The 23453-nt window shown below is 44.5% G+C and overlaps 1 protein-coding gene across 3 annotated transcripts in view; it reads right to left on the bottom strand.

The window, feature by feature from the left end:
- ACSL1 (acyl-CoA synthetase long chain family member 1) overlaps positions 1-23235 on the bottom strand; it is a 64742-nt gene extending 41507 nt beyond the window's left edge. For 2 of the 3 annotated variants that reach the window (XM_066573466.1, XM_066573464.1), the window contains exons 1-2: positions 23103-23235; positions 727-942 (exon numbers count right to left, since the gene is read on the bottom strand). In XM_066573466.1, coding sequence (XP_066429563.1) covers positions 727-921 — 195 coding nt within the window. In that variant the 5' untranslated portion in view covers positions 922-942; positions 23103-23235. Of the gene's footprint in view, positions 1-726; positions 943-5558; positions 5663-23102 lie in introns of those variants that run through there. The other variant, XM_066573465.1, reaches the window with a different exon arrangement.
- Positions 23236-23453: the final 218 nt, after the last annotated feature.

The raw sequence follows: 23453 nt of genomic DNA, 5'->3' as shown, positions 1-23453 counted from the left end.
CTCAATACATTGTATTACTATAAACATAGCTGCTTCGACAAAGTGATATGAAAAGGTCATGCTTTATTTTTATGGTTGGCATGTTAAACTGCAGCACGGTTGAAGATCAGGTGTCAAACTGGTTCGATCGCAAACTAGAATGCCTGCAGCTCAGAACAGTACACCATACATACAGTACTAGCACTTAATATAGGTTGACTAGAGGATAATGAAACCGGAAGTATTTTCTGTCTAGCTTGTGTAGTGGACACCCACCAATGCATCGTCAGGTGCACCGATTTGGGAGGGTGGGGGTTAAGATTTCCTTATGTCCCGTTTTTCCGTTTCTGTAAATTCGACATTGTGTGGGTGTGGATTAAAGCAAATCCAGGGTTAAACTAACAAGAAACAGAAAAGCTAGGCCTGCCTAGTACACAGATGTTTATAGCAGAAGGTTTAGATCAGTGGTCAAACCTGGCGCTCTTCAGCCGAAATTACAACTAACATCAACAGGTGACTTAAGAGAAAAGGCATCGATTATAAAGCTGCAGCACAATCATTATTAGTGATCTTAGAAGTGGAGATGGTATTAACAACTAGTAGCCATTCTTTAACATAACTAGTCCTAAAAGCTTATAAAAGAGCAGGGATTATACAATAACTGTAGGTAGAGATCAAAAGAAGTAGAGCGTTGAGAACAGAACAGGTGCTGCAGGTAGAGGAGACTACAATGAAGAGAGACTTTACCTTGACTTCTACAGACTGCATGGCCAGGTCGCAGGGAGGTTTCAGAGCTTTAGGTCTTGTGGCGTACCAATAAGTTGTCAGAGCTGCAAAGGCACCAAAGCCCATCAATGTGTTTGTAGGAAGAGTACGAACATACTGACGAACATCCCCGAGCTCTGGGATCCGGATACTCCTGAATATCTCGTGGGCCTGCATTGTTACTGGTGCTCGCTAAACCTGTGGGCGGAGAAGAGACAGGAGGGGTTATGTATTAGGTAGCAGGAGAACCAAGAACACACTAGGATCAAATCTTCTACTTATGCATAAAAGCGTTCATGGTTGCTGCAATCCAACATACAAGTCTGCAGGCATGTGTACTGTCTGCTCATGCTACACACAAACTCACATAAGACATTTACATGTTAACATTCTGCACCAACACTTTCAGTGCAGCCAGATTATAAAACATGAAATGTATTTATTAGGGCTCACACGAGTTTACGTACACTGCATACTATGTACGTGTAATACACAGTATTAATATCCCATAGGCCGTCATAGTGCCACTCACACAAATAAGTAAAAACTTGGCACGTCCTATCGTGGTGTATATTACGTGCGCGCACACCAAGATAGGGTATGAGGACTGAATGTACGCAGCATGTACATGCATACTTCCACGAGAGAACAATGTGCTTAAAGGGGTTGTCGCACGCCGAAACGGGTTTTTTATTCAATAGGCCCCCCGTTCGGCGCGAGACAAACCCAAGGGATGGGTTAAAAAAAAAAAAAAAATTATTACTTACCCGAATCCCCGCGCTGCGGCGACTTCTTTCTTCCTTTACCAAGATGGCCGCCGGGATCTTCACCCACGATGCACCTCGGGTCTTCTCCCATGGTGCACCGTGAGCTCTGTGCGGTCCATTGCCGATTCCAGCCTCCTGATTGGCTGGAATCGGCACACGTGACGGGGCGGAGCTACGAGGACCAGCTCTCCGGCACGAGCGGCCCCATTCACCAGGGAGAAGACCGGACTGCGCAAGCGCATCTAAAAACGCCAGAAGACAGCGAATTTAGACGGATCCATGGCGACGGGGACGCTAGCAACGGAGCAGGTAAGTGAATAACTTCTGTATGGCTCATATTTAATGCACGATGTATATTACAAAGTGCATTAATATGGCCATACAGAAGTGCTGAACCCCACTTGCTTTCACGAGACAACCCCTTTAATACATGAGTGAGGCCTTGGGTCTTACACAAGCCGTTTCAACGGCTGTATCTTGCAGGCGGGGAGCAAGCAGCCGTATGCAATGATGGATTTGCTGAAGATTTTTTCCGTGCAGGAAATCCGCAGCATTTACAGTAGCAGCAAAGTGGAGATTTTGAAAATTTCATCCACGCACTGCGGAAAAAAACTTGTGCGGAATTTAAGTCCACAGTATGTTCATTTTATCACAGTTAACACTGCAGAATCCACTTTTTTTCAATAAGGGAGTAAATTCCGCACTTAAATCTGGGTAGAAAACAGATTCAAACTCAGCTCTAAGTGTCGCGGGTTTTGACGTAGACTTCCAGCTGTGGATGTGCTGCAGAATGTTCAGTGTAGGCATTTTGCATCAAATCAGTCCGGTGTGAACATGGCCTTAAAGGGAGCCTGCAATGTCCCCATAGCACCATAAACTAAGTGGCCTTCCCCTCTCCCTGTCATGTCCCCATAGCACCATAAACCAGTGGTGTCCCCCTCTCAAGATCAACACTGAAAACCCGATGCTGTTCACAGGGCCGTGCCGATGCTGCCCCATAGACTTGTATGGAAGAGTATGCGCACAGCACCAAGTCAGATTTGCAGTGGCGGCGTGACACCCATCTACTGTTGTATGTGTGCAGTGGTGTCATGAACAACTCAACAGGACTAAACAGCTACAGAGTTGAAATGCGTGGTCTTCAGCGACTAATCTAGGTTTCGCTTAGGCACAGACGACGGCCTTGTTAGTGTCTGGAGACCTAGTGGTGAGCACCTCAATCTTGCCTTTATTGTGGAGCAGCACAATGCCCCACTGCTAGTGTGATGGTCTGGGGGCCATCGGATACGATAGTCAGTCACCCTTAGTAATGTACGGCAGAAGGACGCTAGGGGACTGAGGCCTCATGAAACCTGGGGGTGGAAAGAGTTAATAACTTTAATGGAAGTTAGATGGTTATGGGTTAGAATTGGGGATGGGATGGGGGGGGGCGGTTCTAACCTGTTTTTATTAAGTCACTCTAGGGTCAGCTATAATATGAGGACTCTGCTATGGAAGCTGGGAAGCCTGGCGACAGAGAATGATTGGGCGAGAGGATGGCAGTGACCTATCGGGAGAGAAGGTCTCTGTGAGGCAAAGGCCTAGCAACAGGCTGTGATTGGTGGAGGTTTTGAGCGGGAAGGAGAGGAGGTATCATAAGGAAGTGCTGCAAAGTCCTGTCAGTTTCCTCACAGCATTCAAGGCTGCCCCGCCCAGTGTTTTGTGATGTTAATGCTTTGTCCTGGCAATTTAAATAGGGGATGTCGCCCGCCTCCTGCGGGTGGACAGAAAGGTTTATTAAAAGGACTTTGGTGCTGTAGACTGCAGTATGCAGGACTAAGTCTACAGGTTATATTATATTTGATGAGTAGGCTTGAGGTGGACGGACTGAGTCTACGTGTTATATCTGTTAGGATATTTAATATATGATATTTGATTTTATTATATCTGGTAGACTTCAGTTGGACGGACTGAGTCTACGTGTTATATATTTTATGAGATTAATTATATTTTAAACCCAGTGTAAATTAATGCCGGGGCCTTTTAATCCAGGTTCAGACTACATGTATGTTACTTTTTACGGTTAAGATAAGAGATATTTGTAGCCTACGATTCCATGATATGAGGGACCATGACAGCTCAGAGATATGTTCAGGACATCCGGCAGCCTCATGTGTTCCTCTCATGGCGGCTTCCAAGAGGCGTATTCCATCAGGATAATGCTCGGCCGCACACACAAGGGGGTCACAGGAATGTCTCCACAACATGGTCACACTTATGTGGCCTACCAGTTACCAGATTTATCACCAATAGAACATGTATAGGACCATCTGGGACAACAACTTTGACAGTCTACAAGTTTGCACGAGCTAGAGGCTCAGTTACAGCAAATGTGGAGCGGTATGCCGCAGGATACCATATGGAACCTATATGCCCGCCGTATCATATCTTATATTCAAGCTAGAGGCAGTCCAACAGGGCACTAGAGCCTCCATGCCCGCCCAAGTCACATGTTGCATACAAGCTAGAGGTGGTACAACAGGGTACTAGAGCCTCCCTTTAAGGTGGTCCGTTTTCAGCAATAAGTTATCCTTTTGCTCAGATATTGAACTCACGTAGGCCACTCACACAGAGTCGTCAAAACGCCTCTGACAGCGGTTTTTAAACACACCCCATCATGTCATGAGCCTTGTGTGGCGCAAAGTGCTAAGGCTCTCGCTCATGACCTTAAGGTTGCAAGTTCAATCCCAGAATGGTTCAGGTAGCCAGCTCAAGATCGACTTAAGACTTCCATTCTTCTGTGGTTGATTATAGGAGTACACAGCTTGCCAGGAGGGTAAAGTTGACTGGGGAAGGCAGTCCGCAAAAAGAGTCTGCCAAGAAAACGCCACAATGTGACATCACAGTTGTGAGTTGGTCACGACTTTGTGCTTGCACCAGGGAACACAGCAAAATAGAGCAGACAGCGGTATTAGAAAATACTGCGTATAAAGTGCCGGTCTGCGAGGCCCTATTGAAATCAATGGCAGCGTTTCATGGTTTGGCATGGTTTCATCCTGAGAAGGAACCATTCATCCACGAGGATTCCCCTTTCCCAGAACCCTGAGCGCAGATGTTAAAGCACCCTAATTCGGTGTATTAAAATTTGAATAAAAATATTTGATTAAAAAAAAAAAAATCATATAAAAGCTGAAAATGATGCGAGTAGAATGTCAGGGTACGTTTACATGTGGCAGAAATTTCTCCACCAAATCTGCATCTGAAAAGCAGTTTCCTACATCTGAATGGCGATGAACCTGCAGACTGCAGCACGTGCCGAAGTTTTACAAAACATCAGTTTCAGATGTATGGAATAGAAGTTTCAGGGTGGGGCTACCATACACTATAAAAGAATTGTACAAGATACAACTACAAATTAGTGATGGGCACAATACAGTCCACTTTAAACACCAGTTAGATCACTCCTGGAACCAATGTGGTTAGCATTAGGACACCAAGTGAAGAAGTGAAAACATATAGTCATGTCACATATGTATACGACATGATTATACTGCCCCCTCCTGGAGAATAGCAGGATTAAATACAAAGCCTCGTTAATGCCAGTATTCAAAACAAAAATGACAAGATACAATTGTTACCTGGATGGTAAAAAAAAATTATTTAAATCAAATGAACAACTTTTGTTTCCTACCCGTAGCATAAAAAAAGATTCAAATGTCAAAATTCAAGTACAGCGACTAGCACAATAAAAAAAAAAACCTACACTGGTAGTGGGTCAGATAAAATCGCATACAGTATTGTGGTTTTAAAGTTAGCGCAAACACTAAAACAAATCCATGTTTTTAGCAGAGACAAAGCCAAATCTATGTATCTGCCCCCCCCTGACTTCATGTCACAGGTATAAATATGAATTTTATCGAAGCGAGAACACAACGCAAAAGATTATAAAGCATCAAGAAAAATAAGTGGATTAGCAATTAAAAAAAAACAAACATGATATAATCTTCCCAATACAAAGACAAATAAACACAAAGTAACTTCATTCATCACAGACAATAAAGAACTCACTGCTGTGTGCTCCGCTCAGTACAACCTGCTACAGGGGAGGTAAACTTGTCATCTGTTGTCCCAGCTGCAAGCAAGGACTCTCCGGACAGAAGTCACATGTGAGGACCTGCGACTTAATGCCTAGTAGGCAAAAGGTAACAGAGGAGGGTGAGAGCCAATGACGGCGTAATCTGCAGAGAGTCACCCCACATGCAGAGGGTGGCATCCCGGACACAATGGCACGATATTGGTCATAAGTACAAAAGGACAACTGGCAGAGACAGACATTCATTCACAACCCTAGCTTTCGGCTGACAGAATGGTAACCCTTTCCTATCACAGTAGAGGTCAGCTGTTTTGCAAGAAAGCAAGTTCACCAGGAGGGGCAGGAGATTTAAAATCTTAACTCCTTCAAACGAATGAAAACCCACAAAGTCACGTTTTGTATCAAACTTTGATTTGTAGCCATTCGAAGTGTGACGGAGGCTGGCTATACACGGGTATAATAACAGGCTTTTTTTTTTTTCTTTTTAAACGTGAAACAGCGTGCTACATTGTTAGAGAGGAGACGGAATTCTTAGCCAATGAGATGAATGGGAAGTGTACTGCAGTTATGTAGCAGTATGATCATTACTACATTCCTCACGCCATACAAGATTATCTTCCCTGTACACATGAAGGTCATCGAGAGAGTACACAACCTGCGCTGTCCAAACGGCTCTCACACATTCTCCATATTACAGGAACAAAAAAGGTTTCTTTAAAAACGTAAAATGAAGCTTACAAGAGCATTACAGTAACTTACCTAGAATAGAATTGCCTAAGGGTCTCTTTACACAAGAAGATTCTTGTTTGAATGAGTAAGTGACATCTGCTAACTCATTTGCTCTCGTGCGGCTTGTTTAGACAGGTAGATACATTGTTGGCTCTTTCAAATGAGAATCGTTCAGTCCCTGTACAGTCAAACACATGGTCTGAACAAGCATTTTAAAACCGAGTAATAAGTGTACGAGCCAACAATGGATTTTATGCCTGCATAAAAATCAACGGAAAAGCGACCGATTCTCATTCAGTCATTGGCTTGAGTTTAGACCAGATGGTCATCATTCACTTTTGTTCATTTGAACGATAATCTTGCTGTCTAAAAGCACCCTTCGTTCTTCTGATGGGAACTCTACTACTAGTCTCTTGATCTGCTCAGTCAGAAGGTCGCCCGTGACCTTGTTTAACATAGATGTGCTTCACATCACACTTAGGAGTGCAGTCTTCCCGCTCCGTATGGGCATCAGGAAAGCAGCACCCCCCGGCTGAACAAATCAGCAAAGGGGTGCCGTATTCCTCTTGCCCAAACTTGTTGCTGCCCGCCCATATTTTATTTCTGATTGGGCTTCTGGCTCTTAACAGTATACGGTGCCATTTTGTCCTGCTTTCAACAGAATCTCTAACGCGGTTGTGGATGAGCCCAGAGAGAAACATTGAATGCTACGCTTTTATTGTGATTCGCGGGTGACCAAATGTCGCTGTGTAGGCCAAGATACCTATTAGTGAAAAGTCATCTGAACCCAATAAATACGAAGAGACCAGAAGAATGTTACTTGTATATGGGGGCTTCTCGCTCCCCGTCAACAGACTATCTCTGGGAAAGGAGGATCAGCCATTTTGAATTCCAACATCCAGCCCTTTTGTTGTCCTTGGAAAAGAATTGCCACCAGAGGCGTCTGGCTGCGGCTCTGTCCATGGAAAATACAAACCGAACATTATGGGGAAACTAAACGGAACAGCTGTGGGTCAAACAAGTGGTTAGCAACAGTTATTTGAAGTCCCTTCACCAAAGTGTATTTGCGGAATGAACAATGCTTTTTTGCCTGTGCATTGGCATATATTACTGTACTTTTTCTGCCCACAAGGCATGTTCATTTGCGTGTGGAAGAGACATACCAATTGAAATTGCTAATTAGTCTAATGAGTTCCAGATAGGCTCTTGTTCTTTTTTCTTGCGCAATTACACACATCTCCTTGCATATTTTTCAAAACCGAAAAGAAAAATCTCTGCGCTCGTTTTTGTTGGGGAGTGGAAGTAACCACCGGTATTTCACATGGTATGCATTTATTCAATATATTAACAAGAATCAAAAAATGCAACGCGTTTCGCACGTCTGCCTTTAAACCCCATTGAATTTGGAAGATGACGTCACCGCAAAGACCCGGCGGCCCGTTGAGATCCCACATGTAAGTGTTTATGATTCTGTATAATGTGATGTCAGGACTATATGCTTGAACAAGACATAACATATAGCATCGAAACGCATTGCATTTTTTTGATTCTTATTAATATACTGAATAAATGTATACAATTTAAAATGCCAGTCCCAACAAAAACGAGTAATCTCACTAACGCATAGCAGACTGGGACGCCAAGGTGCTGGTGGGGTGACCCCAGCTGGGACTCCACTGAGCACCGGATAAGTCCCTTTATATTATTCCCGATGATCTAAATGCAAATAGCATTGGAGAATTCATTGTGAGGAGCTGTCCAAATTTACTATTTTTTCTTTGCGTATTTTGGGTGCATTTGCACGTCCCCGTTGACTTCTATGGGGATTCTGATAGCACATATGTGCAGGAAAATAGAACATACTGCATATTATTTTGTGTGATCAAAATGTACAGGAAAAATACGTACATGTGAACAAACCCATTGAAATCAATAGGTTCTATTCTCTGCGTGTTACGTGCACCAATACGCCAGTGTGAAGGGGGCCTTAAAGTGTACACCTTAAAGGAGTTGTCCAGGACATTTACTATTGATAACCTATACTGAGGATAGGTCATCAATAGTTGATCGGAGGAGGGCCGCTACTTGTGATCCCAGCCGACCCAGCTGTTCGCTGGGCCTGATGTGCTGAGCTAGCCCTCTCTACAGTGCAGTGGTCCAGGTAGGTACTACAGGCATAGCTCTCACCGAAAACTGCTATGCCTGCTGTACCCACCTAGGCTGCGGAACTCGGAAGTTAGCCGCTTCCAGCGCTGCAGCGGACCTGGCAAACAGCTGATCAGCAGGAATCAACTACTCAGGATACATCATGAATATTACGGTAGGAGTCCCAGACAATCCTTTAAGGACTCATCAAGGAGGTAGAGCCCTCTGCACTGTCCTACAGCCATTCTTACACTCCATGTATGCAGCTGTTGGAACATTCCAAATGTTTAAAGGACTAACAAGACCACTTCCATATGAAATCAGAGACTTACAGGAGTGCAGTAGAGGACTCACAGGCCCACATATTATAGTCCCATGCAAAATGGAGTTATAACACAGCCACATGTATCTACCCTGAATCTACTTGAAGACTTTATGACACAGCTTCCCAATTTTGGCTGTAGAGCTACTTGCAGCCCAGAGTAATACTGTGAGCAGCATGTAATGGAGCGCTCGCCTGTCAGCTGCAGCTGTCACTTCACAACTAAAAGTCACTACGGAGAGTTTCCACGCAGCGCCGGCCACAGGCATCACACCAAGCCGTACGGCAGCTGCATGCATCTCAATAAGTCAGCATTTTACTGATCAACTTATCTAGAAACAGTAAGGAGTACTCTGTCCAATATGCGTACAGCGTGCAGTGATGCCTGCTTCTATTTTACGTGGACTCCGCATTCGCTTACCACTGAAATACAAATGGCAGTACTTGGGATCTGTGCAATTTGCAATTTTGGTGTGTGACAACTGCATAGTTTTCACTTCGTATGCATGTGTGCTTTTACTGCATTTTTGGTACATATGTGGTTTTTTTTTCTCCACGTGTTGCATCCGTAGTCACTGCATTTTTCACACATGCAAAAAAAACAACAACAAAAAACCGCAAGGCGGCTCAACTGATCATTTTTTTTACCTACCATCTCCTATCAACATGCGTAAAAATTTACTAAATACACATTTAAGACCCAAAGTCCACATGCACGCACAGATTTAACTGCAGAATCCCGCAGCAGAATCCAGCCGTGCCTACGGACATTGGGAGGGAAAAAAAAGGTTTCTTACCTCTCTGGCTCCCGCACAGATCTTTCTTCAGCACGATGGATGCGTACGGACGCATGCGGAGTACTTTTTTTTTTTTTAATGTCCTGCTTTCCTGCGGATCCACGGCACAGCCAAAACGACAGCTGCGGGTGTGCGGCGGATATGACAGTTTCCATTGACTTTAATAGAAGCTGTTCAACAGAATTCATGGCCAAGATGGAGCACGCTGCGATTTTCTCCCGCAGTGTGCTATCCGCATACTGGGAGAAATATGCCATCCGCATGCTTTTAAATAGTTTGCGGCTGCTAATGCATCCCTATGGGCGGCTTTGATTTGCGGATCTCCCACAAGTCAAAGTCGTAAGTGGACATTGGGCCTAACTGCGCATTTTCTATGTTTTATACAATCCCATAGACTTTAAAAGGACAATTTTGGTTTGTGACAACGACCAAAATTAGTCAAACTGCCATTTTCTTTTATTTTTAACGAGCACAAAAAATGCACACAAAACCCCAATACAAATCAATGCGTTCATGCAGTCCATACTAAGAGTCCTTTTAAACTAGCCAATTTTAATTTTAACGAACTGACGTCACCACTAACTCGTGCAGCCCGTTTAGACATGAAATGCATAGCTGGCTCGCTCAGACGAGAATCATTCTGTCGCTGCATAAGCGAATGAGAAGGACTGAGCGACTGCCATTTATACCGAACAATACGCAAACGAGCCAGCGATCAATTTCTGCAGGCGTAAACATCTACGACGAACGAGAAGTGAACAATTCTCAGTTACGTTTAGACTGAAAGATTATTGTTCGCTTTCAATTCTTTGAACTTTTTTTTTTTTTGAACGATAAGCATTCTATCTAAACGCAGCATAAATCAGTAAAAAATACAGACGGAGTACAAGCCAGATGAACGTCCCCTAAGGCACAGTAATTACCTGCCGTCATCTAGAACACGGTCAGTTTGACATTATCAATCTAACGAACATCTACGCCTTGTATCTCTTTAATTCTTATTGGAGCTCCAGACGTTTGTTTTTTGATTAACCGTGACGGATATCTTCGCACTAGAACACATGGAACCATATTTTTAATAAAACGCGAAAACAATTTATAAGCACTTCTGTGCCTGCAGCTTGCAGGGGCTCCAAGAATAGCTGGAAAGCTGCGAGGTGCTTTAGTGACAATTTACTAGTCACTGGACATTCAATTGATGAACGCACCAAAGCGCTGCTGGCAGCAGACAATGGTACCACGTTGATGGATGACCCCACACAGTGCCGTCACAGGAAGCCTACGGCCCTATAGTGTAGGGGTAATAGAATTCACAGAGCACAGCATGAACAACTCCCATCTCCTGATCTAGCTGCACTCGCCCCACTGGGGAAGAACAAGGGAATATATTGTCAGCTGCGCACACTTCATGAAATAAGCCATTTGTTCCAGCTATGTGGAGAGATGACACTAAATGAATAAGTGGCGAGTGGCCTTTTTACATCTACCCCTCCTACACGTGCTCACACATGCCCAACGATCAAGTTATGTACAGACTGGATTCACAAAAGCAAGAGTATAAAAAGTCACCCACTTGCTGCACGGCACATTTTTTCACTGCAAAAAAAAAAAGGAAGAATGCCCAAGTGACCGAACGTTTTAAAGATGACAAAGCAAACCAGAAGAGTTGCAAGACAAGTAGTCATACTAAGAAGTCATGTAGATGTGCACACAGGCTGCACCACAAAGGGCTGCGACACAAGTCCATAGTACCACTGGAAGGTACCTCAATGCAGAATACCTCTTGCTGGACCAGAATAGCGTATTTTATTCACCTCAGATTGTCATGGAATCCAAGGGAAAGAAAATCTTGTTCATCTCCATTGGAAGAGTCTGTGGAAAATCCACGTTATTTCCATGGTAAAAAAAAACAAAAAAAACCACCATCGGTGCAGATTTTGGAGCGGATTAAAGCAGATTTCGCACCTTCTGTTGAAAGGCTGAAATTAGCTGTGAATCCACACCAATGGTGACACGGATTTGGTGCAGATTAAGGTTCACACAGCAGAAGTCCCTTAGGAATAATTTGCATAAGTTCCACCTCTCATAATGATGCCAAAATTTGTGGCTTTCTGCATTGGTTTTTGCTACAGAGCTGTGCGTATATTTAGCCAGGTCAATGGGCAAAAATGACCATATGAAATTCCAAAGCAGAAAAATCGCATTTCCACATCAAGAAGTGGCACGTCACTTCTGGCACGTTTCCGCGTTGGAATTCCACAAGCAAATTTTGCTTTTTGACACACCAAACACTATGTCAGAAAGCAGATTTTGACATTGTTGAGGCAGAATTTGCTGTGCAAAATTCTGCAGTGTTTGTGCCATGTGAACATACCTGCTGCATTTTTTGAGTTACCCTTTTCTCTTGGGCAGAGAACCAGCCTTAGGGTGGATTCAGACGACCGTATATCGGCTCGGTTTTCACGCCAAACCAATATACGGTGTCCTCATCTGCGGAAGGGGGGGGGGGGGGGGGGGGGAGGGTAGGATGGAAGAGCCAGGAACTGAGCTCCCCCCCCTCTCTGCCTTCTCTCCGCCCCTCTACACTATTTGCAATTAAAGGAGGCAAGACGGGGGAGGAACTAAATTCTGAGAATTAGCCCCGCCCCCATCCTGCTTCTCCTCATTGCAAATATTGCAGAGGGGCGGAGAGAAGGCAGAGAGGGGGCAGGAGCTCAGAGCACTGCTCCTGGCTCTTCCAGCCTCCCCCCCTGCAGAGAGAGACGACGTATATCGGCTGGGCGTGAAAACCCAGCCGATATACATTCGTCTGAATCCAGCATTAATCAGGTTTGCATTCAACGTTTTTGCCTTTAATGTGTTTGCTTTCTACCTCGTTCTGTTTTGAGGGTCTATGAAATCAACATGTAGGCATTTGTGGTAGAATAGTATAAAATCTTTTACTTTTTTGAGCCAAGACAAACACTTTTCAGACAACTGAGGGGTCACCCTACCTGTTGATCCAATTCCTGAAGACAATTCTCTATCCTGGTGCCGCTGAAAGTGGGCTTCTTGATGCTGTTATACAAGTCAGATGATGTTACCTTCCCGTGATGTGATGCAAGTTGTAACCTTTATATATAATTATGTGATTTCATTTGCAATCCTTATACTTGGTAAATATAATAAACTTACAAAAGGACACTTTTTTCACCACTATGCTCGATTAATACTTAAATTTGAATATACTATTATTGTTAAACCTCCCGTACTCTTTAAAGCCTTATCCAAACTCAAGTCTTGCTTATCTTCCTGGCATCAGTTCTTATGGTGCAAGCTGGGTCTGTTGGCAGTCACCCCTCCCCCACCCTAGGTTGAGTGGCTGATCAATCAGCAGGCACCTGAACATTTGTGCTCCTCTACATAGCATTCTGGCTTGCTGCATGCTACCAGGTTAAACGGCGACTGAGCCTTTCCTGCAGTGTATCTCTTGTATCTGGCCTCTTTTTCTGTGAATTATGTCTGAGCATTTTGTAGTGTATTGTGAGAGCGTGTAGGTCCTGGCATATGCGCGGTGGCCTTGCCGTGGTGCGCCAGCTTACGCGTTTTGGGCCTAAAATACTAACACCCGCATTTATCAGTGTGTGTTGTTTTTTTATGCATGCGGTTTGCTATAGATGCTGGAGGAGCCCTGCCTGACATGCCAGTGTGGCACACTTAATGCAGGACAATCCACTGCTTAGTCAGTGCGGGTTGTACTCCTGTTTGTGTGGCGCACATATCTATGGCGGTCTTCCTGGTATCAGTTCTTATGGTGCAAACTGGGTCTGTTGGCAGTCATCGCTCCCTCACCCTAGGTTGAGTGGCTGATCAATCAGCAGGCACCTGAACATTTTTGCTCCTCTATATAGCAATCCGGCTTGCTGCATGCTACCAGGTTAAACGGCAATTGAGCCTTTCCTGCAGTGTATCTCTTGTATCTGGCCTCTTTTTCTGTGAGTTATGTCTGAGCATTTTCTCACCTCTTATTTTTGCTTATTGTAGCAAAAACAGATCCACATGCACAATTTGTCCTGTCAATAGGCAAAATCCACGTGTGGAATTCAGAAGCAGAATTGCATTTCCACATCACATGTCCAGCGAGCAGTCCCGAATTTACAGGACAAAATAGCACTGCTTGTGGAGCCATTTCATCCTGCTTTAAGCAAAAATCAGCGACAGAGGTTCCAAATGGAACTTCCGATGCTGATGTGAACAAACCTTTTGCAGCAGATTTTTCTTCCACAGCTTGTGAATAAGATTTTTCTCAAATTTTACGCACTGCGCCTGTACTGCACTACGCTGCATATTGAATGTGAATGTACCCTAAGGGCTTCTACCCACTAGTGTTTTTTTTTTTTAAACACTGCGATATTGCTGTGTTTTTTTCAACGGGACTTTAGAATGTTAAAATCGCGTTGCAAAAAAATGGCAAGTTTGTGCTTTTGTGATTTTTGTGCAACGCAATTTTAACATTAGAAAGTCCTTAAAACTTGTAATGGACTAACCAAGTGGATACACAGGAAACCCGCTGTATACTACTTTTGCCTTCCTTCAGAATTTTATGACCGTTTAGCACATCCTTAGAAGAAGTATAAGGCCATATTCATACGCAACTTCTGTCTTGAGACAGACAGGACTCACACGGAACACACATTTATTTGTATGGGTTAATTCCCATGAGCAATCTTTCACTCAGACTGATGGTCTGCATGTCCTAATTTTGTGCGAGTCTTGCTCAAGTATAAGTGCTCGTTCACACGACCGTGATGTCACCATGTTTTATGCACACGATGCACGATCACGTGTTACGTGGTGAATGGGGTCAATGAAAGTATATGGATTCTAAGTAGCGCATAACCATCATGTGCAGATATGCGCATGAAAAAGATCACAGTATGCCATATTTCACTGCAGATGACGCATCAATAGCCCTATTCTTTTTTATGGGTAGCGCATGAAACACTATCCATATGCAACGCCGCTATGAGAGAGCGGGGAATTTAAAAGAAAAACGAAACATGTCACACTGCATATGGCAGAGTGCATGAGATACGCTGTCATGCGCAGTGTACGATCGATGCCATACGCAACAACAGTCAGCTCCACAGGCCGGTAAAATGATGCGTGATCCACGCAGCATTTTACGCATATGACTGTGTGAATGAGGCCACTCACACATGCGTTCAGAAAATGCTACTTGAAATTGCAGCATTTTACTGCCATTTCGAGCAGTGTTTTTGAATACATTGTACGGCGTTTTGACAGCGCTTTTTAACACACCCCGTCACTGTGATTGGTGATGGGGTGCATAAAAAAAAGAAAAAGATAGAAAAATAGAATGGGCAGCACTTGAGGACCAGTGATGGACCACAAGGCAGCTTACTAAAATCCAGAATAGGACGTCTAACCAAGAATTGCTGTAAATCCCAGACCAGCAAAACTTTACTTACTACACAGTTAAAGCATATTCAGTGCTGTCATTTCAGTGTTTTGGTTTGAGGAGAGCTGAGAGGCGGAGGGCAGAGCTTCCCATAAGACAGTGAAGTGAGTGCCAGGTCTTTATATATCCTGCCAGTGCCCTCCGTGACCTCTGAAGCTGCCAGTCATTTCTTTACATCTATCTACTTCCTGATCCTATCAGGACAGGCTATGGGCTACAGAGCTATGGATGACTTGCTGAGGATTCCGGTAGCTGGCCTCCTTATGAACTATCAAGCTCTAATAGATCCTCTTCTATTCTTCTCACCCACAAAACACAGCCCAAAAATAACAAATCAGTCAAGAGGACTCCCAGACCAGAAACATTAGTTCTCCAAAAATAAAAGTTAAAGAAAAGCATGATTTGGCATAGTTCTTTAACCCCTTAAACCTCCATGACATACAGACAGTTAAAGGGGTTGTCCCGCGCCGAAACGGGTTTGTTTTTTTTTCAACCCCCCCCCCCCCCCCGTTCGGCACAAGACAACCCCGATGCAGGGGTTAAAAAAGAACACCGCACAGCGCTTACCTGAATCCCTGCACTCCGGTGACTTCTTACTTACCTGCTGAAGATGGCCGCCGGGATCTTCTCCCTCGGTGGACCGCAGGGCTTCTGTGCGGTCCATTGCCGATTCCAGCCTCCTGATTGGCTGGAATCGGCACGTGACGGGGCGGAGCTACACGGAGCCGGCATCCTGCACGAGCGGCCCCATTGAGAAAAGAAGAAGACCCGGACTGCGCAAGCGCGTCTAATTTGGCCATTAGACGCCGAAAATTAGACGGGCTCCATGGAAACGAGGACGCTAGCAACGGAACAGGTAAGTGAAAAACTTCTTATAACTTCTGTATGGCTCATAATTAATGCACAATGTACATTACAAAGTGCATTAATATGGCCATACAGAAGTGTATAGACCCACTTGCTGCCGCGGGACAACCCCTTTAAGTCATTGAGGTTCAGGGTTTGTATGGAGGGATCTGTAGCTGTTCTCGCTTTATATAATGCAGGTGTCCGCCCTTTCTTACAGCTTGGATCAGCACACCCACTGATCGTGGCTGTTAACCCTTTAAATACCACATTCAATTCTGACAGTGGCAGTTAAATGCCCCAGAGTTTGAGGTTCCGGATGGCACCCTATGATGAAATTGCAGGATGCCGTACAGTTGCCATGGCAGCTGGCGGGTCTTCTGAAAGTCCCCAGGGCTGCTGTTGCAGATTGCAGTATAATGCAATACTATGGTATTGCATCATACTGCAGGAGCAATCAAGCCATCCCTAGTTCTTGTGCCCTATGGGGACTGAAAAAAAAAAAACTTTAAAAAAAAAACAGTTTAAAAAGTTTTTTATTAAAAAAAAGGTAATAAAGTTTTAACCCACCTTCAGCCAAATTTTTATTTAAAAAAAAAAATTTGCAAATAGTGGAGAGGGGGCAGGAGCTCAGTGACCTGCTCCCGGCTCTTCCAGCCTCCTCCCCCTGCAGAGAGGGACACCGTATCTTGCCGGGCGTGAGTACTGCCGATATACAGTCGTCTGAATAAGCCCTTAAAAGTCGTAAAAAGGGACTTGTTATTTGTAGAGCGCCAACTTATTCCACAGAGCTTTCAGGTAATTTATTAACCCCCAGCAAGCTGGGTGCTCATTTTACCAATCTCGGAAGGATGAAAGGCTGAGTCAACCTTGAGCCAGCTACCTCAACCATGCGGTGATTGAACCCCGTAACCTTCAGGTCGTGAGCGAGAGCTTAGGACTGCATTTTGCTGCCTCAACACACTGCGCCACATGAGTGTGTACACCATAGAAACAAGACCCTCCAAAGATGGCAGAATTGCACTTTTTATCCCCATTTCACTAAAGTTAATTTTTCAAAAAAGTATTTCAGTACATTATAAGGTACATTGCCTAGTACTATTGAAAAATACAATTCACCCACTAAAACTTCAGACAGCTATGTTGATGGATTAATAAATTATGATTTTTTTTAAACGGGGGGGGGGGGGGGGAACAAAATGGGGAAAAAAGTCTGTGTCCTTAAGGGGTTAAATATGTTTTCTATGACGCAAGAGGCCATTTCTGATGATCCATGTGATGTCCAATGCTAGTTATGGTGTTCTAGCTTTGGAAAAGCTGCAAATCCACAGGCTGGAGATCACTGAAGATCTTTTTATTCTGCATTTTTAACTATACATTCACAGGGCAAGCACATCTGCAGCCAGCATGATAAATGATGTGTCACCATAGTATAAACTTGCTTAAAATGCAGACACAACATCTCAAAGTAATTCGTTTATGTGTAGAAAGGGATCTCCAGGGCTGGACAGGTGGTTAAAGGCTTTATAATGCCAGTTAAGCTATAAGAGCCTCATCCATCCTACTGAGAGCAGAGCAGGGAGATAATCGCTTGTTGTCTTGGATATACTCATTAATTAGTAGCTCTGCCAGGCAAGTACTTGAGATGTTATTTGCAAAAAGCGTATTCTGATGAAACTATTGGTTCTACTTCACACACGCTATTCTTTCATTTGCATGCCAAGCATTTTTTTTACATGAGCTTGTGTTTGTGTATTTTATGTAACATTTAGGCATTTTTTTTAACCTTTCTCGATAAATCATGTACTGATTCATCATCAGCAAGAGGAAGTTCCTGCAAAATGATGTACATGTTCATCATGATGACTGCATGAGTGCGTTTACAGAATTGGGGTGTGCTAATGGATTATCACAATCGGGGGTCTTAATAATTATCCGCAGGTATCTTAGTACTCCGTCAATACTAAAGTAATGCAGTAGATGCTATATGTGAACAAATGATAGTTCCCTAGTAGGAACTAAAAACAATGAAAAAAAGTTAAAATGTTTATTAAAAAAAAAAAAAAAGACCCTTCACAAAACTCCTTTTTAAAAATGCAAATAATTTGTGTCTTTACATTTATAAATACCAAAGAGCAAAGTTATTAAATCTGCATGATGAACCCAGTTAAAACTGGTTGTCAAGTTGTAAACTACCGATCACCCATCTGCAGGATAAGTCATCAATACTAGATTGGTGGGGTTTACCGCCTGGGACCCCTGCAGATCAGAGCTAATTTCTGCAGGAAGCAGACAGCTCAGTTCTTACTGTAGTGGCTATGCTTGCTATTGCAGGCTTCGAAATGAATGAAAACTTTGCCTGCAATACCAAGTTTGGCTGCTACAGTGGGAACAAATCTTCCTGCAGATGACATCAGCTCAGTACACGAGCATAACAGCCCAGCAAACAGCTGATCAGCAAGGGTCCCTAACAGCAGATGCCTGTTGATGTACCAAGTACCTATCCTAAAGAGGGGCCATCAATATTTTACAACTGGACAACCCTTCCAATAAAGTGATCAAAGAAAACAAACGTTGCATGTACCTCAAAATGGTGCCAATAAAAAAAACAAAAAAAAAAACCCAAATCATGGTATTTGTATAGCGCCAACTTATTCCGCAGCGCTTTCAGGTAATTATTACTTATTACCCCCCACCAAGCTGGGTTCTCATTTTACTGACCTCGGAAGGATGGAAGGCTGAGTCAACCTTGAGCCGGCTACCTGATTCATGCGGGGATCTTGCAACCTTCAGGTCGTAGGCAAGAGCTTACACTCTGCACCACACGAGGCTCAATAAAAACAGTTCGTCCCACAAAAAGGAAAAAAAATTTGATCCATAACTATGACAAGGAGGCATTCTCTACATCTAGGTCAGTGATGTACAATCTTCTCTGATCCAGGGCTTGCAAGTGTTAAATTGAATCAATCCTAAGGGCCACAATAAAACCTATCACCATCATAGACATTTATGACATATTAAAAGTATCTGCCAAGAATGTGTGATAGGTGGGAGGAACACACGTGAGAAAAGACACATACTTATGCAAGTCTCATTGTAGCTTTTGCGAGTTGCAGAAACAATCAGCAGTTTCATTAGCATCATAAAAGTACAACATCGATAGCCACACTCAACACTGCCACCTCGCCAACCTATTTACTCTTTGTAGTGGCACACGTGGCTTAGGATACTCCCATTCTGCCAATATACAGTGAACCCAGAGAGGGCCACGTGGTGCACCATTAGTACAGTACTTACCGGCTTCCACACTGTGTGCCTCTTCTCCAACATGAAAAATACCCAGCACAAATGGTTGGGCACTCTTGGTTGAGGGTCATAGAAATGTGTATACAAATATGTACAACATGGAAACGCCCATTAAGTACTGTAGAAATTATGCCAGCTCAGCAGTTACAGGACAAATTAGGTACAAATCAGATTGGACTTCATACAAATGTTTATAGTACAAGTTTCTCCCTGATCACAGGGTAATACTATATTCTTACACAACATCGCTCTCACCAGGAAATATTATGGGACATTTTGGTGCAGATTTTTTTCATCCAAAAGTACGAGTGTGACCAAGATAACAATAGAATATTTTAGGTATATTCTTATAGTTCCATAGACTTCTGTGGGGATTATTGTACTTCTGTATGTCACCGATTTAGTACAAGGCAAACAGATGGAACTTGTGTGGGAATATCACTGTGTGAATAAGCCCTTCTTGAACGTTAAAGTGGTTTTCTGGGCATTCGATTAATGGTATTAGTGTATCTTGACGCCACCAGAAGCTAGGGGTTTGACAGGGGTTCGGATTAGCTCAAGAGGTGAAGGTCCTAGTACCCTGGATTTGTGGCAGAAGCAGTCAGGGCTCAGTGAAATAAGCTACCTTCAGTCGTGTGGTGTCCCCCCCCCCCCCCCCCCCTCTGCTCCCCGCTTGCGATGCTCACGGCCTACAGCGCTGCATTTAATGGCTCATGTCCCCGTCTGAGCTCCGTAGTGGGCCGTTCGCGCTGCTCAACTCACCACCGTCTGCTCTGGCTTCGGCGGTCCACTTAAAGGCGTTCCTCAGCTCCCCTCTGCCTCCACTTGTCCGCGCTGTGCAGGTCTCTTGCGGTGGCTCAGCGCCTCCGCTCCCCAGTCCTGTGCAGTGTGCCGCTCTCTGTCACCCGCTGCGCTGCACGCTTGACGCTACGCCGCTGGGTTCTGGACTCTTAGGTGGGGCCAGCTACAGCCTCTGCCGTTGGTATGTCTGCGGTGCTGCTCCCCACCCCCGCTGTGCCTCCCTGCTCCTGTGGCCCTGCAGTAGGAGGCCTCAGACAAGGCCTCCACCGCACCACAAACAGCACCAAACGAAGCCGTGCAGTACCAGAGACCAACGAGGCGTCCGGTTAGTGAGTAACACTGCTGCGGGGTACGGCACAGCACGGTCACAAACAGCCAATGCAGAGGTAGGGGTGTGACAGGGCCATCCTTCTATGTAAGCCCTGTCACACACCTACCTTCCAGTGGCGTCAAGATACTATACCGCGATTGACGACCTCTCTTCAGGATAATCAATCAATGGGAGTAACGTCTTCTACTACATTTCTGGAACAGCAGGCTTGAGTGTCATCTGATCAGAAGGGATCTCAAGCAGCAGACCCTGGACATTCAAGTATTGTTGACCTATCCTGAGGATAGGTCATCAATAGAGATGAGCGAGCATACTCGCTAACGCAAACTACTCGAGCGAGTAGTGCCTTATTTGAGTACCTGCCGGCTCGTCTCTAAAGATTCAGGTGCCGGCGGGGAGATCTCTCTCTCACTCCTCCCCCCCCCCCCCCCCCCCCCCTCCCCCGCTCACTCCCACAACTCACCGCTCACCCGCGCCGGCAGCCAAATCTTTAGAGGCGAGCGGGCAGGTACTCAAATAAGGCCCTACTCGCTCGAGTAGTTTGCCTTAGCGAGTATGCTCGCTCATCTCTAGTCATCAATAGTAAATGCCAGGAATCCCCTTTAACATGGGGGAGACGAACTGTAGAACAACCCTAGAACAGGATTTATTTGTTGGTTGCCTTTATGCTAGTTGTCCCAGCAGGGGTTCTATACAGACTGCAGGTAAAATATTAACAAGCGGCAGCGAGGAACCACATCTCCACAGACACGGATAACTGCCACCCTGATAAAGATGAGCGGAGCTGGAGGATAGGCATTGCGTGTCTATTTAGGTAAATCAATCATATTCTCACATAAGACTGCGTCCACACGGGGCCGATTTCCAGCGAGCAGATTAGCCACAGAAAGCCTGCCTCCAAACTCACACCATTTCCTGCGGAACTTACCACCTCATTGAGAGGAGGTGAATTCCGCAGTGAATATGGCGATAAAATTCAAATGCTGCAAAATTGAATTCTGCACCGCAACTTGATTCCACAAAGGTTTAGCACGGGTTATTTCCAGACTGTGGAGGACATTTTCAAAATCTCATCCACTTTGCTTCTACTGTAAATTCGGCGGCAATTTTGCCCAAGTGAACCCCACCCACCTAAGGGTGCTTTCGAACGGAACGATTATCATTTTTAAAAAAATTGTGCAAGCAAAAGTGAATAATCGTTCAGGCTAAACTCGAGCTAAAAAACGAACAACGAATGATAAACTTTTGTTTTTCAGTCGTCGTTCATTTTATACACACATAAAAATCTTGTTGGCTTGTTCTGTTTGAACAGCGCTGGCTTAGTCCTTCTCATTTCGCTTATACAGTTAACGTGAAATGCTAAATGTTTCTGAACGATTTCTCGTTTAAACGAACCGACATGCTAGCGGTAACACCATTTGCTCGTTCAAATGATAAATGGGCTCGTCTAAAGGACCCTAGGAATTACTGAGTTGCATCTTAGAGCTCGTTAAAGCAAGCCTATTTGTGCAATGTATTATGTGTACAAATGTTGCATGTGTTAAATAGACAGTGAATAGAACCCCTTGATTTCAATAGGTTCATTCCCATTGACATTTTTTTCACCTTATGTGCGATCGCGTAAATAATAAGCGATCTGACCTATCCCGTATGCATTAACATACTGCAATAGCCCATTCAAATCAATGGGCTTGCATAAAATAAGCACAACTGATGCAGAAAACCTGCATATTAACTGTGCATACACGCATAAAATCAATGTAACTTTGTATTTTTTTTTAGTGCGCACAAACACTTATAATATCTGTGCCTGCAACTACACACAGAAGTGGGTAAATGCGCATTTCGATCGCGCAAGCACATGGCGCATTTGCACAGCCGAAATGCACTCACGCCCATTTGAGCCTGGCCTTCTTAACCGCCGCACTTTCGAGAAACCTGGGATTGGCTGTGGGTTTACCATCAAAACATTTAACAGGAACGATACTATTTATGAACAGTCAAAGGTAAATATGGAAGCGATGGGGAAAAAAAAAATAGGACAATCCATTAGATCATAATACACGCAGATTAGCATCCAGCAGTCTGCAGAACGTTGCAAAGTGTATTTAATAGTCATCATTATGACAAGCATCTCTGATCCAGCCACATGGTTACTATAAACAGCAGTTGATCCAAGACAAGCAAACACCCTGACTGGTGCGGCGGTACCTGCGCAGCTAGATGGCACTACTGCTGTGTAGTAGACTGCGGAGTATATAAAACATACATTATACGCTCTTCTACCAAGCCAATTGCAGAACAATGTCCCCAAGGTCTGATCCGATAAATGGGGTAAGTGGAGGTGAGAGGAGAAGGGAGAGAGCTTTGAGAATGCAGAAGCTCAGAGGGCTGATGACTTGTACAATGCTGCAACAGGAAGCCACTGCTATCTGCAGAGATGAAAGTGAAGTCCACACTGCAGTCTGCATCAATATAGGACACAGGCGCTGAAGGGGTTAAATCACCAAGAGGAAATAGCAACTCTCCAACAGTGTGATGACAAAAGCCACACGATGGTTACAGCAGCACTGCAGATTATACTCAGATCTTGCAGCATTTTACTCTATGCATGCAGATAATAGCCGGATCCCAGATGCCTAGGACTGGCCACATGTGATCGTGCACATATATGGGCACATTGTAGCATTCCCCCCATCAGCCTGCTATTAGAGCCCCCTCTAGCACTACATTCTAATGTCCTACAGCCAGTTCCCCCAGCCCCAGGCATTTATTACTCACCTCCCCAAGCCTGCTAGACAACGTGCAGCCGCCGCGCCGGGCTGTGCTATTTATATAGCTGTGCACAGATCAGGCCGCGCTGTGTACAGCAGCTAGTATGCGCCGCCCAGGCTGCACTCCCCGGCTCCATAGATCTGCATATACACATCCTCCCCCAGGGCGGCTGCACGCTCTGCCCCTTCCCTGCTGCAAATGGCATTATTAGGAGATCATCCAGCACAGTGCAGCAGCAGTTGGAGGACGTTCAGGCTTACGTGGGACACGAGGTTTGGGCTGTTCATCTACAGTCATTAATTAAAGGGATTCTCCACCTAGATCGATCCCCTTTGTAGAGGAAGCTGAACATGGAGA

The sequence above is a fragment of the Eleutherodactylus coqui genome, chromosome 7 (assembly GCF_035609145.1).
Source record: "Eleutherodactylus coqui strain aEleCoq1 chromosome 7, aEleCoq1.hap1, whole genome shotgun sequence".
NCBI lineage: Eukaryota > Metazoa > Chordata > Amphibia > Anura > Eleutherodactylidae > Eleutherodactylus > Eleutherodactylus coqui.
Note: the sequence above shows the minus strand (reverse complement) of the source record. Positions and strands in the feature narration are given on the sequence as shown.